This window comes from Prunus dulcis, chromosome 4 (assembly GCF_902201215.1).
Source record: "Prunus dulcis chromosome 4, ALMONDv2, whole genome shotgun sequence".
In the NCBI taxonomy this organism is placed as follows: Eukaryota; Viridiplantae; Streptophyta; class Magnoliopsida; order Rosales; family Rosaceae; genus Prunus; species Prunus dulcis.
The window spans coordinates 5,121,188-5,139,100 of record NC_047653.1 but is presented as its reverse complement, the minus strand read 5'-3'; the positions used below and the strand labels follow the sequence as shown (position 1 = coordinate 5,139,100).

At 39.2% G+C, this 17,913-nt stretch overlaps 2 protein-coding genes and 2 pseudogenes across 2 annotated transcripts; all 4 read left to right on the top strand.

Moving 5' to 3' along the window:
* The first annotated feature begins 3,896 nt into the window (after window positions 1–3,896).
* Window positions 3,897–5,203, top strand: LOC117626206 (annotated as a pseudogene).
* A 1,045-nt stretch (window positions 5,204–6,248) lies between these two features.
* Window positions 6,249–7,844, top strand: LOC117626231 (berberine bridge enzyme-like 26). Its single transcript, XM_034357892.1, has one exon. It carries the CDS (start codon window positions 6,249–6,251, stop codon window positions 7,842–7,844), a length of 1,596 nt encoding a protein of 531 aa, XP_034213783.1.
* A 1,688-nt stretch (window positions 7,845–9,532) lies between these two features.
* On the top strand, window positions 9,533–11,316 carry LOC117625070 (berberine bridge enzyme-like 26). Its single transcript, XM_034356647.1, has one exon. The coding sequence runs from the start codon at window positions 9,536–9,538 to the stop codon at window positions 11,135–11,137; it is 1,602 nt and encodes a 533-aa protein (XP_034212538.1). The 5' UTR covers window positions 9,533–9,535; the 3' UTR covers window positions 11,138–11,316.
* A 652-nt stretch (window positions 11,317–11,968) lies between these two features.
* Window positions 11,969–15,655, top strand: LOC117624298 (annotated as a pseudogene).
* The last annotated feature ends 2,258 nt before the right edge of the window (window positions 15,656–17,913 follow it).

The following is a 17,913-nucleotide window of genomic DNA, read 5'->3' as shown; positions in this document are numbered from 1 at the left end:
GACAACGCTCACCGCATAAGCAATGTCTGGTCGAGTATGTGACAAATAGATCAATCGTCCCACTAACCTTTGGTATCTTTCTTTGTTATTTAGAACTTGATCTAGATATTCTCCAAGATGATGATTCTGAACAATAGGAGTGTCCGCAGGTTTACAATCTAGCATTCCTGTGTCTGTCAACAAGTCTAAGACATATTTCCTTTGAGAGAGAAATATGCCTTGCTGCGATCGAGCCACCTCAATTCCCAAGAAATACTTGAGTCCACCTAGATCCTTCATCTCAAACTCCGTAGCCAGATAGTCTTGTAGTTGTGATATTTCCTGTTTATCATTCCCAGTAATAATCATATCATCAACATAGATTATTAATGCTGTTACCTTCCCTTTTCGATGTTTCAAGAACAGAGTATGATCTGAGTTGCACTGTTTGAAACCATTGTTCTTCATTGCCATGGTGAACCGTCCAAACCATGCACGTGGTGATTGTTTCAATCCATACAATGCTTTTCGTAACCTGCAAACTGTTCCAGTCTGAGTAGTATTATATCCAGGAGGAATGTCCATGTACACCTCCTCCGTGAGTTTGCCATGTAGAAAAGCATTCTTTACATCAAACTGGTGTAGTGGCCAATCCAAATTAGCTGCAAGGGACAATAAGACTCTGACGGTGTTTAACTTTGCAACTGGAGCAAAGGTTTCTTCATAGTCTATACCATAGGTCTGTGTGTACCCTTTTGCCACAAGTCTTGCCTTGTATCGCTCGATAGATCCATCTGCATTGTGTTTTATAGTAAACACCCATCTACATCCGATAGTCTTTTTTTCTCGGGGTATAGTCTCCAATGTCCAAGTCTGATTTTTCTCAAGGGCTTTCATCTCCTCTTTTATAGCTTGGACCCACTTAGGATCTTTCAATGCTTCAGAGACCTTGGTTGGAATATGGATAGCAGACAACTGATGCACAAAAGCCTTGAGTGGTTCAGACAGCTTCTCAGTGGATACATGATTTGCAATTGGATACTTGGATGTCTTGCCAATATCAGGTGAATAACGGTTTGGTGGCTTCCCACGATTTTGCCTGAAAGGTAATTGATATCCAATAGTTTTATCATCTAAATGCACAAGTCTAGTAGGAGTAGTTACCTCAAGGATATTCTCAGGAGATTGGTCTGTTGGTACTGTTGAGTTAGAGGGGGGTCTTCATCTTGTTGTTCTGTATTGTCTGTAGGTGTGAGACTCGGATCAGAAATATCTTCGCATGGATCAGGTGGGTCAGGCAATTGATCGCTATGAATGGGTGATTGGTCGCTTTTCGACAGAGAGTAATCTCGTGCTCCAGACTCGGAATGATCAATCATTTCTGTACAAAGGAGAATTTCTTTATTTTCCAAGTTGCTCCAATTCTGCTCTTCACTTCGTATCTCCCCCTGAAGTGTAGAATTGGATGATGGGTCATGGAAGAACAGCTCAGATTCCAGAAAGGTCACATCCAAAGTGACATAGGTTCGTTGGGTAGGAGGGTGATAATAGCGGTAGCCTTTCTGATGAGTGGCATAACCCACAAAAACACAACGAAGCGCACATGGATCAAGTTTGCTACGTTGATTTTTGTGGAGATGAACGAAAGCCACACATCCAAAGATTCGGGGTGTGAGTACCAAAACAGAAGGCAGAGGTCTGTGTTGTGCAAGCACCTGTAAGGGAGTTTTAAAGGTCAGTACACCAGAAGGCATGCGGTTGATCAGATGAACTGCGGTGACAATAGCATCATCCCAGTGATGGCGAGGAACATGAGCGCCAATCAGAAGTGCTCGGGCGGTTTCAAGAAGATGTCGATTCTTTCGTTCAGCAACACCATTTTGTTGTGGTGTCTGAGGACAAGTCGTCTCATGGATAATTCCATGTTGTTGGAAGTAAGTCTGAAAGTCATGATTGACAAATTCTCCACCATTGTCTGAGCGAAGAATCTGGATTTGAGCATTAAACTGAGTTTTCATCTGTTTGTGGAAGGACTGAAAACAGGAAAACACTTCGTTTTTATTCTTCAGCAAATAAAGCCATGTCATCCGTGTACAATCATCGATGAATGTGACAAACCATCGAACACCAGAAGGAGCAGTGATAGGAGAAGGTCCCCAGGACATCAGAGTGAATTAACGTAAATGGAGTAGTACACTTGTTCGTACTCAACGGGTAGGGCACACGGTGACTCTTGGCCAAAATACAAGTATCACATGTGAAGTCAGAGTCCTTGAAACCTGAGAATAAATCTGGTATAAGATGCTTCATATAACTAAAAGACGGATGTCCCAATCGACGGTGCCACAACCAGATTTGCTTTTGTTTGCTATCAAAGGGATGTGTCACGCTGTTAGCCATGCCGGGACTGAAGTCATCGACATAATATAGCCCCCCTCTCTTAGTACCACGACCAAGAATCTCCTTAGTGTGAATATCCTGAAGCAAACAAAAACTCGGGTAAATGAGTACACAACAATTCAATTGTTCAGTAAGCTGACTAACTGACAACAATTTAGTGGATAAAGATGGAACAAGTAAAGTATTAGACAGTGTGAGAGAGGATGAGAGTGCAACAGTGCCAGCCCCTGTCACAGGATAAGTAACACCATTGGCATTTGCAATACAGGTTCGTCGAGGTTGTGTAGTATTCAGAAAATCATCAGGATCAAACGTCATATGATCAGTTGCACCGGAATCAATTATCCAGCTCTTGGAATCAATCTTATCGGAAGTATGGAATCCATAACCAGTACCATTACTGGTCATATTGCATTGTCCTCGATCTATAAGAGTAGCCCACCAATTGGGGTAGCCATGCGATTTAAAACAAGTCTCACAAGTGTGTCTCGGATCACCACAATATGCGCAATCTGGTCCATGTGTCGGGGTCGTTAGTCTAGAAGTCATAATCTGTGCAGCGGAAGATGCATAGGATACAGGTTGAGTAGGAATTGGGATCGAAATCTGAGCCTGAGTCGGGGCCGGAGTCGGAGTCGAAATCGGGATCAGGGTCTGAATCAGAGACAAATTCGGGGTTGGGGTCATCATCGGAGTGGGGGTCGGGGTCGTCTTCGGAGTCGGGGTCGGGGTCGTCGTCATAGTGTCGGGGTCGGGGTCGTCAAAAGAGGATCCTGATTCTGGATCGGGTTCGGGGTCAAAGTCTGCATCTGTAGGAGCGGAGCCATCTGGGCACTCAACTCAACGATGGTTGGTGGAGAATGAGAGAAGGAGTCGGTGGTGCTACCTCCATGAGGGTTGAAAAAATCATCAACCCCCATAGCAGCGGCGGGGGTTTGAAACTAGAGTCAGCAATTCCAAGATCGCCGCTCTGATACCATGCTAAAATATGAAAACTATGAGAGAATATTTGTTTGTGGGAATTTTCTGTGTATTCTTCTCCTTGTAGGAGGTCATATTTATAATGCAACAAAACCTGAATGGGCAAGTAAATAATAAATTCCTAAATCTATTTGCAGTAGGAAATCAGGAATTAAAGTAAATCAATTACAATTATAATAAGAATTCTTGGTGTGTAAGGAAAGTAAGTCAATATCCACAAGTCACGCCAACAAGATGTAGGCCATGCAAATAGTGAGAATGCGGCACTTTATAGTAGGTGATGACAAACTGCTCATTGCGGCCATTGTAGAAGTGATGAGTTATTTGCTGATGTATCCAAGACAAAATCATGCCAAATTTCATCCAAGAATTTTTTCACTTGAAGTTTCCTTTTATACTTGGAAATTTTCAATGGCCAATGTCTGCAATGTTCTTTAATTTAGAGTACAAAGTAGGAACATCAACCAGATATTTACTAGGAAAGTCAACAAATAAACGACTGAGCCGGTACCATGTTATATGCAAAGGATATAATCATGGTGATCTTCGACGTAAAACTACTTCCACTACTTATCATCCTTTTCAACTCAGTTTGGTCCACAAGTTCAAATTCAATTTCTGAAAGCTTACTTCAATGTCTTTCCACTCACCTAAAGCATTCTAACTCAAGTAAGGAAATAATCTTAACCACAAACAGTTCTGCTTATTCCTCAATCTTGCAATCTTCCATACAGAACCTCAGATTCTTGAACAATTCAACGCCAAAACCCAAAGTTATCGTTACTCCTTTCCATGAATCTCATGTTCAAGCAGCAGTTATTTGCTCCAAGAAACATGGCATACAAAAAAGATTCCAAAGTGGGGGCCATGACCTCGAGGGCCTATCTTATGTATCATATGCTCCTTTCATCATCATTGAACTTTTCAATCTTCAGACCATCCATATTGACATAAAGAATGAGAGTGCATGGGTCGAATCGGGTGCTACACTTGGTGAATTGTATTACTTAATAGCACAAAAGAGTAATGTACATGGATTTCCAGCAGGGTCTTGTCCCACAATGGGTGTGGGAGGACATATTAGTGGAGGTGGATTTGGTACCATATTCAGGAAATATGGTCTAGCAGCTGACAATGTCATTGATGCTAGGATTGTTGATGTCAATGGCAGAATTCTCAGCAGAAAGTCCATGGGAGAAGAACTCTTATGGGCTATCAGAGGAGGATGAGGCTCGATCTTTGCAGTCGTTCTGGCCATATAAGAAGGTGTAACAGATAAGCTCCATGAAGACCTTTTCTTACATTTGGTTGTGGAAGTTGCAAATGAAGCCGGGGCAACTGATGGCAAAACTATTAAAGTGTCGATTGATTCGTTGTTTCTTGGACCAGTTGAGAAGCTTCTTCTTTTGATGCAAGATAAGTTCAAGGACTTAAGTTTAGACCACAGCAATTGCACTGAAATGAGTTGGATCCAGTCTGTGAGATATCTGTTTCAGAAACTCCTTTCCCACATAGAAATGGAAGTATATTTGCAATCCAGTATTTGGTCACTTGGGATGATGACAAGGAAACTGAGAAACATATTAGCTGGATGAGAAGGGTGTATGCCTACATGGCATCAAATGTTTCAAAGTCCCCAAGAGCTGCCTATTTGAACTATAGGGATCTAGACTTGGGGAGGAACCATGATGCTAATACAAGCTATGCACAAGCAAGCATTTGGGGTTTGAAGTATTTCAAGAGTAACTTTAGGAGACTTGTTCATGTAAAGACCTTAGTTGGTCCTGGTAACTTCTTTAGAAATGAACAAAGCATCCCTGTTTTACCATATGGGCAGAAATAGAGTGTAAATAATAAATAGTTGGGTTTGGCCCAATGTAGAAAATAATAATAAATAAGTCTGCAGCCTAAACCAATGCATTCAACACTTCTCCAAAAGCTTAGACCATATTCCATCACTGTAGGAGCATAAAAGAACATATCAGTGCTATTTTCTATGTGCAGATGCAGAATACAGTAGACTCTATAATGGAAATTGTTGGATTTTAGATGCTCTGATAGCACTGTTAGGTTGTGCCTGAAGGGGTTTATAATAGTAGTGCAATAATTGAAATAACGTGATTTTATTAGATTGGAGGAGAATAGTACATGGCTTTGTGTACATAGGATTACAGGCTATTGGCCTTCTCGTGGTGTAGCAATTGGGAATTGTAGGCTATTGGCCCTTCACTGATGTAGCTATTAACTACTTCATATCCTGCTTGATAAAACAAGGCTTTTGGCCTTTATATGGCTATTGGCTTCCATGTGGCCACCTTGATGACTTGGATTGGTGAGCTCTTAGCTCCACTTTGCTAGATTGCTTGCAAAGTTATAGGCATTGTTGCCGACTTGTCTAAGTTCGACTGACTTGGCTTATTCCTCTTAGTCACAAGTTCTGCCACTACTCCTTGGATTATATTCTAGAATAAACTCAAAATCATTTCTAATAGGACTTGTCTAGGGCATGAGCTATCCTTCTGGGATATTTTTTACCCCAAGCCGACATAGCCTCTTCTTCCACCACGCTTTCTAAAATTGTGCAGATCCCTTTCAAATGCGTGCATTACTTTTTAACAAAAATAAAGCAATATTAGTTGTATTTCTCATTTCAACACACAGAAAACAAAATGATGACAGCTTCATGGAAGCAAGTGCATAACTACTGCATCACTACTGGATCATATTTCTATTTTTTGGGTACACGTTTATGGAAAGTCTTTAATTAGTATAGAATTTATTTTTTCGATCCTAGCAATGAAAAGTTATCATTAGCTACAATGTTCTATCCACTCATAGTGCCTATATAAGTGAGCTCAGAGCTCATACAATTTCACATGCTCAGAGAAATGGAGATCTCACACGTAAAACTAGTTCCAGTTCTACTTTTCATCCTTCTCAGCTCTGTTTGGTGCACTACTTCAAGCTCAATTTCTGAAAGCTTTCTTCAATGCTTTTCCTCCCACATACATTCTAAGTCAACAAGCAAAATTATTCTCACCAGAAAAAGTTCTTCTTATTCCTCAGTCTTGCACTCTTCCATACAGAATCTCAGATTCTTGAACACTTCAACACCACAACCAGAAGCTATCATTACTCCTTTTCGATACTCTCATGTTCAAGCAGCTGTAATTTGCTCCAAGAAAGAAGGCATACAAATAAGAACCCGAAGTGGGGGGCATGACTATGAGGGCCTATCTTATATATCCAAATCTCCTTTCATCATCATTGATCTTTTCAAACTTCGGTCCATCGATATTGACATAAAGAATGAGAGGGCTTGGGTCGAATCCGGTGTCACACTCGGAGAGTTGTATTACGCAATTGCACAGAAAAGTAAAGTCTATGGCTTTCCAGCAGGGATTTGTCCAACTATTGGTGTTGGGGGACATATTAGTGGAGGTGGCTTTGGTACCTTGTTCAGGAAATATGGTCTGGCAGCTGACAATGTCCGTGATGCTAAGATTGTCGACGTTAATGGCAGAGTTCTTGACAGAAAATCCATGGGAGAAGAACTCTTTTGGGCTATTAGAGGAGGGGGAGGTTCAAGCTTTGGAGTCATTCTGGCATGGAAACTTGAGTTGGTTCCTGTTCCTCCATCTGTAACAGTTTACACAGAATCAAAGACCATACAACAGGGTGCAACCAAACTTATTTCTAGATGGCAAGCTATAGCAGATAGGATTCCTGAAGGGAATTTCTTGCGTTTGGTTATACAAGGTGCAAATGGAGATGGTACAAATGGTGGAAAAACTATTCAAGTTATATTCAATTTCTTGTTTCTTCAGACTGTCGAGAAACTTCTCCCCTGGATGAAAGAAAACTTCCCAGAGTTAAGTGTAGAGCAAACCAAATTTGCTGAAATGAGTTGGATTGAGTCTGTTCTATCCATGGCTGACATCCAAAGAAACAAAACAGAAGTTCTGCTTCAGCGGACTCAACAATCTAAGAGATTCTTCAAAGCAAAATCAGACTATGTGACAAAACCAATTTCAGAAGCTGGCTTGGAAGGTTTATGGCACATTATGCTTCAACTAGACACATCCCTGTTGATACTGTCACCTTTCGGGGGAAGAATGAGTGAGATTTCTGATTCAGAAACTCCTTTCCCACATAGAAAAGGGAACTTATATGAAATCCAGTATTATGTCAGTTGGGATGATGACAAAGAAACTGAGAAACATATTAGCTGGACAAGAAGGGTGTATGGCTACATGGCAGCATATGTTTCCAAGTCCCCAAGAGCTGCCTATTTGAACTACAGGGATATGGACTTGGGGATGAATAAGGATACTAACACAAGCTATAAACAAGCAAGCCTTTGGGGTTTGAGCTACTTCAAGAATAACTTTAGGAGACTTGCACAAGTGAAGACCTTAGTTGATCCTGGTAACTTCTTTAGGAATGAACAAAGCATCCCTGTGTTACCATATGGGGAAAAATAGAATGTCAACAACAAGTAGATGGGTTTGTGTAATAGAATAAACAACAAATAGATAGGTTCAGCTTCGGTTGCTCATTCCATTGTACCAACCAATAATAGAATCGTTTGTTGCCTTTCTCTTGCTGTGAAGACTGATATCCATTTGCAAATCTATAGTATGATTTTACTTGAAATAATTTAAAGATTTTAATTTCTGCTTTGATTGTCAAACTATTTATTTATCTATTAGTAATGAAATCTTTTTTGGTACAGTCCCCAAGATCTTTCTATGTTATCAGAACAGAGCAGGATATCTTTCTTTATGCATCAGCCTTTGACTCTGAGTTTTAGGATTGAGATGACTATATGCATTTTATATAGTCATAATTAAGCATTAAATTGGTGCTTACTAGCTATCCAAACAATAATACAACTTCATTTTTTCAACAGACAAATAATAATGCAACGAAAAGTATAATTGTATGAGGACTTCTTTTACATAAATTGAAATGAATGACCAAAAACTAAAATAAGAGAGTTTATTTTATCATGATGTGGATAATATGAACCATTATGATTATTAAATCATTTGTATCTCCAATTTTAAAATAAGTTTTTGACAAGACTCTAAATTGGTATGGATTTGTCACACGGTATGGGGGGAGATATTAGAGGAGGTGGATTTGGTACCTTGTTCAGGAAGTATGGTCTGGCAACTGACAATGTCCTTGATGCTAAGATAGTATTTGTTCTAGGTATAAACTTTAGTATTTGTTCTAGGTATATATGTATATTTACTAGAAACGATACATGAATGTGCAAGGCTTTAATAGTTGTACAAATTGTTTAAGTGTCATTCGATTCATTGTTTCGAGGACCGGTTGAGAAGCTTCTCATTTTGATGCAAGACAAGCTCCTGGAATTAAGTTTAGATCACAGCAATTGCACTGAAATGAGTTGGATCCAGTCTTTGATGCACTTTGCTGGCTTCCCAATAAGTGAATCCCTGGAAGTTTTGCTGAAGAGGACTCAGCCATCTAGGAGCTTCTTCAAAGCAATACGTTTCTCAGTTTCCTTGTCATCCATCTAATATTTTTCTCGGTTTCCTTGTTGGTCAGTTTAGGAGACTTGTTCATATTAAGACCTTAGTTGATCCTGGTAACTTCTTTAGAAATGAACAAAGCATCCCTGTTTTACCATCTGAGCAGGAAGAGAGTGTAAATAATAAAATAGTTGGGTTTGGCCCAATGTAGAAAACAATAATAAATAAGTCTGCATCCTCTACCAACGTATTCAACACTTCTCCAGAAGCTTAGACCATATTCCATCACTGTAGGAGCATCAAAGATTATATCAGTGCTATTTTCTATGTGCGGATGCAGAAAATAGGGAAATATTAGTTGTATTTCTTATTTCAACACACAGAAAACAAATTGGTGACAACTTCATAGATGATATGATTCACATTGCAAACATTATTTAATTGTTTGCATCTTTAACATTTAGCCAAGTGTTAATGAAGAAACTTGTTTATTTTGTAAACGTTTTTGAAAAGTCTAAAAATACTGTTCTTTTTTTTTTTTTTTTTCAGTCTCTTGCGTATGCTCCTATCTTTTCAATTATTGAAAAATTATTTATGGCTATCCAATGGCTGCATTTTTCTTTCAACTCAAACTACTTATATAAGTGAGCTCAGACCTCATACCATTCCACATGCACAGAGAAATGGAGATCTCTCACGTAAAACTAGTTCCAGTCCTACTTTTCATCCTTCTCAATTCAGTTTGGTGCACAACTTCAAACTCAATTTCTGAAAGCTTTCTTCAATGTTTTTCCTCTCACATACATTCTAACTCAAGCAGCAAAATTATTCTCACCAAACACAGTTCTGCTTATTCCTCAGTTTTGCAATCTTCCATACAGAATCTCAGATTCTTGAACACTTCAACACCAAAACCAGAAGCTATCATTACTCCTTTTAAACACTCTCATGTTCAAGCAGCTGTAATTTGTTCCAAGAAAGAGGGCATACAAATAAGAACCCGAAGCGGGGGGCATGATTACGAGGGCCTATCTTATGTATCGACAACTCCTTTCATCATGATTGATCTTTTCGAACTTCGGTCCATTGATATTGACATAGAGAATGAGATCGCTTGGGTAGAGTCTGGTGCTACTCTTGGGGAGTTGTATTACGCAATTGCACAAAAGAGTAAAGTCTATGGCTTTCCGGCAGGGACTTGTCCAACTATTGGTGTGGGGGGACATATTAGTGGAGGTGGATTTGGTTCCTTGTTCAGGAAGTATGGTCTGGCAGCTGACAATGTCCTTGATGCTAAGATTGTCGATGTTAATGGCAGAGTTCTTGACAGAAAATCCATGGGAGAAGAACTCTTTTGGGCTATTAGAGGAGGGGGAGGCTCAAGCTTTGGAGTCATTCTATCATGGAAACTTAGGTTGGTTCCGGTTCCTCCATCTGTAACAGGTTACATGGAATCAAAGACCATAGAACAAGGGGCAACCAAACTTGTTTCTAAATGGCAAGCAATAGCAGATAGGATTCCTGAAGGGAATTTCCTGCGTTTGGTTTTACAAGTTGAAAATGGTACAAACGGTGGAAAAACTATTCAAGTTGTATTCAATTTCTTGTTTCTCGAGACTTACAAGGAACTTCTTCCTTGGATGAAAGAAAACTTCCCAGAGTTAAATTTAGACCAGACCGCATTTACTGAAATGAGTTGGATTGAGTCTGTTCTATTTTTGGCTAACTTTCCAATAAATGAAACAGAAGTTCTGCTTCAGCGGACTCAACAATCTAGGAGCTTCTTTAAAGCAAAATCAGACTACGTGACAGAACCAATTTCAGAAGCTGGCTTGGAAGGTTTATATCAGAGAATGCTTCAGCTAGACACATCCATGTTGATACTGTCACCTTTTGGCGGAAGAATGAGTGAGATTTCCGAATCAGAAATTCCTTTCCCACATAGAAAAGGAAACTTATATGAAATCCAGTATTATGTCACTTGGGATGATGACAAAGAAACTGAGAAACATATTAGCTGGACAAGAATGGTGTATGGCTACATGGCAGCATATGTTTCCAAGTCCCCAAGAGCTGCCTATTTGAACTACAGGGATCTTGACTTGGGGGCGGACAAGGATGCTAACACAAGCTATGCACAAGCAAGCATTTGGGGTTTGAGCTACTTCAAGAATAACTTCAGGAGACTTGCTCAAGTGAAGACCTTAGTTGATCCTGGTAACTTCTTTAGAAATGAACAAAGCATCCCTGTGTTACGATCTGGGGAAAAATAGAATGCCAACAACAACTAGATGTGTTTGTGTAATAGAATAAACAACAAATAGATAGGTTCGGCTTCAGTTGCTCATTCCATTGTACCTACCAACGAATAATAGAACTTTGTTTGTTGCCTTTCTCTTGCTGTGAAGATTGAAATTCATTCGCAAAACAGAAGTATAATGTTATTTCAAATGATTTAAGATTTGAATTCCTGCTTTGATTGTCAAACTGTTTATTTAATGAAGTCTTCTTCAGTACAATCTCCCAGGAGATTTCTCTGTTATCAGAAGTTCAGAACGGAGAAAATAGAACCAAATTTCAGAAGTACCCTTCTGATATCTTTCTTTTAACTATGACTCCTGAGTTGGAGAATTGAGATGCATATGATCTATAAGTCATAATTAAGCATTCATTTGCTGCTTACTAGCTGTCCAAACAATAATGCAACTTCACTGTTTTCACAGACAAATAATAATGCAACTTTTAAAAAAAAAAAAATTTATGATAACTTCTTTAATATGAATTGAAATGAATGACAAAAAACGACAATTAAGAGGGTTTATTTTATGATGATGTGGATAATATGATCCACATTGCGATTATTAAATCATTTGTATCTCAAATTATAAAATAAGTTTTTGACAAGACTCTAAATCGGTAGAGTTTTGTTTTCATGCTCTTACGTATGTTTCAGTATTTAAAAAGGCCACTTGTTTCTTCTATAATAACTGACAGAAGTAAGAGACACATACTGAACCTTTGCTTTGTCTTCAATATGCACACCTAATGTCTGCAATAATCTTTCAAGTGAGCTAAGAGCTCATGCTCATACAGGGGAAATGAAAATGGTGACCTTGCACATGAGACTACTTCCTCTACTTTTCATCCTTTTCAACTCAGTTCGGTCCACAACTTCAAATTCAGCTACACAAAGCTTTCTTCACTGTTTTACCTCCCACTCCCACATACAGAATTTCAACTCAAGTAGCGAAATCATCATTATCAAAAACAGTTCTGCTTATTCCTCAGTCTTGGAATCTTCCATAAGGAATCTCAGATTCTTAAACCCTTCAACACCAAAACCAGAAGAGTATCATAAATCCTCTTCATGGCTCTCATGTTCAAGCAGCTATAATCTGCTCCAAGAAAGAGGGCATACTTATAAGAATCTGAAGCGGGGGTCATGACTATGAGGGCCTATCTTATGTATCTGAAACTCCTTTCATCATCGTTGATCTTTTCAATCTTCGATCCATCGATATTGACATTGAGAATGAGAGTTCTTGGGTCGAGTCAGGTGCTACTATCGGAGAGTTTTATTACGCAATTGCACAAAAGAGTAAAGTCTGTGGATTTCCAGGAGGGATTTGTCACACAGTTGGTGTTGGGGGACATATTAGCAGAGGTGGATTTGGCACGTTGTTCAGGAAGTATGGTCTGGCAGCTGACAATGTCCTTGATGCTAAGATTGTTGACGTTAATGGGAGAGTTCTTGACAGAAAATCCATGGGAGAAGACCTCTTTTGGGCTATTAGAGGAGGGGGAGGCTCAAGCTTTGGAGTCATTCTGGCATGGAAACTTAGGTTGGTTCCTGTTCCTCTATCTGTAACAGTTTACAGGGAATCAAAGACCATAGAACAAGGTGCAACCAAATTTGTATCTAAATGGCAAGTTGTCGCAGATAGAATTCCTGAAGAGCACTTCCTGCGTTAGTTATATTTGATTTCTTGTTTCTTGAGACATTTGAGAAACTTCTCCCTTGGATGCAAGACAATTTCCCAGACTTATGTTTAGACCAGACCAAATTCACGGAAATGAGTTGGATTGAGTCTGTTCTATACTTTGAAGGCCTCCCAAGTAACGAAGTAGACGTCTTGCTTCAGCGGACTGAACCATCTAAGAGATTCTTCAAAGCAACATCAGATTATGTGACAGAACCAATTTCAGAAGCTGGCTTGGAAGATTTATGGCAAAGAATGCTTCAACTGGAGGCATCCGAGTTGATACTGACACCTTATGGTGGAAGAATGAGTGAGATTTCTGCTTCAGAAACTCCTTTCCCACATAGAAAAGGAAATTTATTTGAAATCCAGTATTTGGTCTTTTGGAATGATGACAAGGAAACTTGTAGAAACTGATTTTCCCTTATATTATTCATATGATCATTATACAATATATATATATAAAGTCTGTAGAGAATAATCTACAGTTACAACAAGTCATTATCACAAACATAAATATGGAGTTATGGCCTAATAACGACGTAACTGACAACTGACCATTTCCTATAATTAGTAGGATTAACTATTATAACTCCATAACACTCCCCCGCAAATCGAGCGCGCACAGCATAGCAAAATTTGAATGAAGAAACCACATGGTGATGGAGATGGCAGTAGCAGTCGCCTGTAGTAGTCTAGTAAGGGAAACAAAAAAGAAGAACTCCATAGGTGCAACAACGGCTTGAGAGAAACAAAGTAACAGAAAAATAAAAATAATGCCCATTGAGAGGCAGCAAGTGAAGGAGCGCATGGTCTCATGGAAGGAGGGAATAAAATGAAGGGCTGACATACAAGTCAAATGTACCTAGGGAACAACTCTAGGCACATGAGAAACATAACTCTACCTAGGAATCACCTCTAGGTAGGATAAAGAGCATGCGATAAGCGGGAAAATAAAGGGATGGGGAAGTGAAACCCATCATCAAGTGAGAAAGGCCAGAAAGTCGTGCACAAAGAGAGAGAAACACAATTTTAAACGTAAAGGGACGGGGAAGAAAAAAAAACCACAAAAAAGAGAGATGATTGACCCAAAAAATAATAATAAGATAAAGGAGGAAACAAAGTGAGACAGAGAAAGGAAAAGAGAGTGTGGGCAAAACACACAGAGTTAAAATCTTTTCAAAATAAAGATGGAAAAAGGGAAGAAAGAAATAGAGGAGAAAAGGTAACACCCATCAAAAGGAGAAAGTAGGCAAGAGGGGGAGAGAGAACAAGAGGCAAGAGACAACCCATGAAAATGAAAGGAAACTCAAGATGGCAGAGACAACCCATGTCAGGGAGAGAGACAACACAATTGAAAAGAAGAGAAGAGAATACCCTAGTAACATAAAAGAATTATAAAGAAAAGAAAACAATACCCTTGTAACAGATAAGAAGAAAGGCAGGGCAAGAGAGCATTGAAGAAGACAAAGACCAACAGTAAAATCAAAGAAAGAGATTGGGCTTAAGAGGAGAGGAGAACATAGGTTGAGCATAGATAGAGCGTGAGAGGCTGATACCAAGGCAGAAGCACAGAGGAAGAAACATGGGCTGTACAAAGGAAACACCAGTAGTGTAACACGGCAGAGAAGGCTCGGCGAGCATTGACGAGGCTCACGGAGGAAAGAGAGACGGCTCGGTGAGCGATGACAGGCAGTATCAACAAACAAGGGGAAAGGATAGACACCACGATAGAGAAACCATCATAAATACATAAGAGAGAAACCATCAGAAATACAGGAGAGAGAGAAACCACAATTGTAGACTAGGAAAAGTGAAAGGAAAGAAAGTTTTTTTTTATAAATTATTTTATTTATAGATATGGGCTTCTAATAAAAACAAATAAAAACAAAATAAAAGAAGGGAAGCATTAAGGTGAGGAGCACAAGTGTTTGGGTAGGAGAGAGAGATGAAGCTTAAGGGAATGAAGGGGAAGCATGCGTGTAGATAGATAATGGAGAAAGAGAGGGAGTCTTGATATAACCAGAGAAAGAGAGAGAGTTCAAGAGGGAGTTTTGATAGAGAGCTAGACACGGAGAGAGTGAAAGATAAAGGCTCATCAATGAGCAGAGAGCTTGACAGTGAGTGTTGAAAAAATAAAAGGAAATGGCAGCGGTAGAGAGAAAGAAAAAAAAAAATTACTGATTATAGAGGGGAAGAGAAGATGGAGAACTATATAGAAGCAAACACCCTTTCGGGCAAGGAGAGCCAACGACTCTCAATGTTGGCAAATGAAGGATCGCTAATTGGTGTTAGCCATTAGCTCTGATACCATGTAGAAACTGACTTTCCCTTATATTATTCATATGATCATTATACAATATATATAAAGTCTGTAGAGAATAATCTACAGTTACAACAAGTCATTATCACAAACATAAATATGGAGTTATGGCCTAATAACAACGTAACTGACAACTGACCATTTCCTATCATTAGTAGGATTAACTATTATAACTCCATAACAAAACTGAAAAGAATATTGGTTGGTTAAGAAGGCTGTATGCCTCCATGGCACCATATGTTTCAAAGTCCCCAAGAGCTGCCTATTTGAACTATAGGGATCTGGACTTGGGAAGGAACAAGGATGCTGATACAAGCTATGCAGAAGCAAGCATTTGGGGTTTGAAGTATTTCAAGAATAACTTTAGGGGACTTGTTCATGTTAAGACCTTAGTTGATCCTAGTAACTTTTTCAGGGAACAAAGCATCCCTGTGTTTCCATTGGAGGGAAAAATAGAATGTCAAGAACAACTAGATTGGTTCGTGTAACAGAATAAACAATAAGTAGTCTAATTTGAAGATTTAATTTTTACTTTGATTAAACTAGTTTCTTTTGCATTTAAGGTTGCTTTGGTACAATCTCCCCTGATATTTCACAATTATGAAAACATAGTGATAGCAAATCCCTTTGTTAAAAGGCTGGAGACAGAGATGGAGTAGGTGCCAGCACTTGAGAGATCTACACCAACTTTTGTGACAGCTTTGGGCATTTCCTTTGTCGGTGACTGCCATTATGAGAAAGAAATCTTTCTTTCTTTGTTTATTAGCCTTCAATATTATATTGGCCACATTGTTGTTTGTACCCGTGAGAACAAGAGAGAGAGGTAGAATAGTCATTGTATTATTGCTACTACTTTTGACTCTTGGGTTCTTTGGTAGAAGGAGATGAGTGTGCAGGTGTGCCGCACTGCACCAAAGACATGAGAAAGAGGAGCAGCTGGTTTCTTTTCCAATGCTGGTTGTTGTGCCCTTTCGGTGCATTTCTTGTCTTGTGGAGGACTTTGAAAGTGCTCAGGACAACTTGCATGGTTTCTTCATGCAAGCAGCTGTTGGACCAAATTCTTTGGTTATATAAAGAAGACTTGGCAGATAGAAAGGGGGCCAACATGTCTCACCATTTGGAGGTGCATGCCGTGAGCACCATTGCTCAGATAGGCTAAAACAGAAGTGCTTCTTCACACAGAGAGAAATACTAGAGAGCATCACCGTGAAGGTGGAGATAAACTCCTCTTTGGCTACACAAGATGTTGAGGGAAGATCAAGCCATTTCAAAGGTTGAGTCTTCTTCATTTGTTCCTTGTGTTTGTGGAAGGTTTATTTCTTTGTATTGTTCTTAGTGTATTCTTTCTTAGTGAGCAAGAACAATCCTGTGTTCTTGACTCTTGTGTGTGGTTAGCTTGAGAGTGACTTGGTGTAATTGAGATTTGGGCTGTGAGAGTTAAACTCTATAACTCCTAGGATAGGTGAGAGGGTTAATCTCCTTTGGTTGTAATTTTGGCCCACGGGCTCATGGGCCGATGGGAGCCCGCCCGGCCCATTGAAAAAAAACTCGGCCCGGCCCGTTATGGGCTTTGAGATGGCCCGGCCCGCCTTAGGCTGGGCTAGGCTTGGGCTTGGGTGTCTGAAGCCCGGCCCGTTAAGCCCGTATACATATATAATTATGTATAATAAGAGTTTAGGATTAGGATTATATTACTTAAATCACATATATAATTTGTTTCATTTCATTTACTTTTCTTTACTCATTCCTAGTTTATAATTGGATGATTAGCACATTAATTTGTGTCAATTATTAATACAACAATTATATATATAAAAATAAGATGAACAACATATCATATCACGAAACATAATAGTACCATCAAATATAATCATGCTTTTCTTGAACACATCACCAAAACATTTGCATATTTATTCATACCATCCTTTTAAAAAAAATATTTTTTTTTATACTCATTATTTTTTAAAATTATTTCTTAAAACGTATTACGGTCTAATTATGTAATAACCTCAAAAATAATACTTAGTTTTATTATTTTTGTGGAAAATCTTATTAAGTTGTGTGACTTTAGGTGTTTTATGAATTTGGTTTGATGTGAAAATGTTGGAATTAAGTGAGTTTAATCTCAAATTTGGACTAAAATGCACTTATGATTAAGTTTATATATTTTTTCGAAAGAAGTAAGCCCGTTTCGGCCTGGCCTGTTGGGCTTAGCTAGGCCTGGCCCATGGGTTTTCTCAAGCCCGGTCTATGGGTCGGGCTTAAACCTTGAATTTTCTTAAAAAACCCGGCCCGACCCGACCTAACCCTGTATTTTCTCTCTCCTCTTTAAAGCACAACCCGACCCGGTCCAAGCCCATTAAATTTGGGTCAGGCTAGCCCGGCCTGGCCCATTGACGAGCCCTAACCAGAGGCGGATTGGCATGTGGCTATTGGCCACCACATTTGATTTAGATTAGTGTAACACCCCGACTCCAAATTTAATCCCTTATTTAATTTATTTTAGTGAAATTACGAATCTACCCTTAGAGTAGGGGTTTTTTGGTCTTTTTTTTATCTGGAAGGATTTAGGGACAACGAGTGGAATGGTTACATAGGTCGTACTGAGAAGAGTCCGTAGACATGTGGTAGGCTTGAATCGGAGTTGTAACAAAGATTTGGTGATCAAAATACTTCCAGTGGCAAACTTGTAATTATTTCAAAAAGAGTTTGGTAAAAATCAGATTTTTCACCCTCTTTCTCTCTC

Coding starts and splice junctions, on each gene's coding strand:
- LOC117626231 (XM_034357892.1), top strand. CDS start 6,249: ATGGAGATCTCACACGTAAAACTAGTTCCAGTTCTACTTTTCATCCTT.
- LOC117625070 (XM_034356647.1), top strand. CDS start 9,536: ATGCACAGAGAAATGGAGATCTCTCACGTAAAACTAGTTCCAGTCCTA.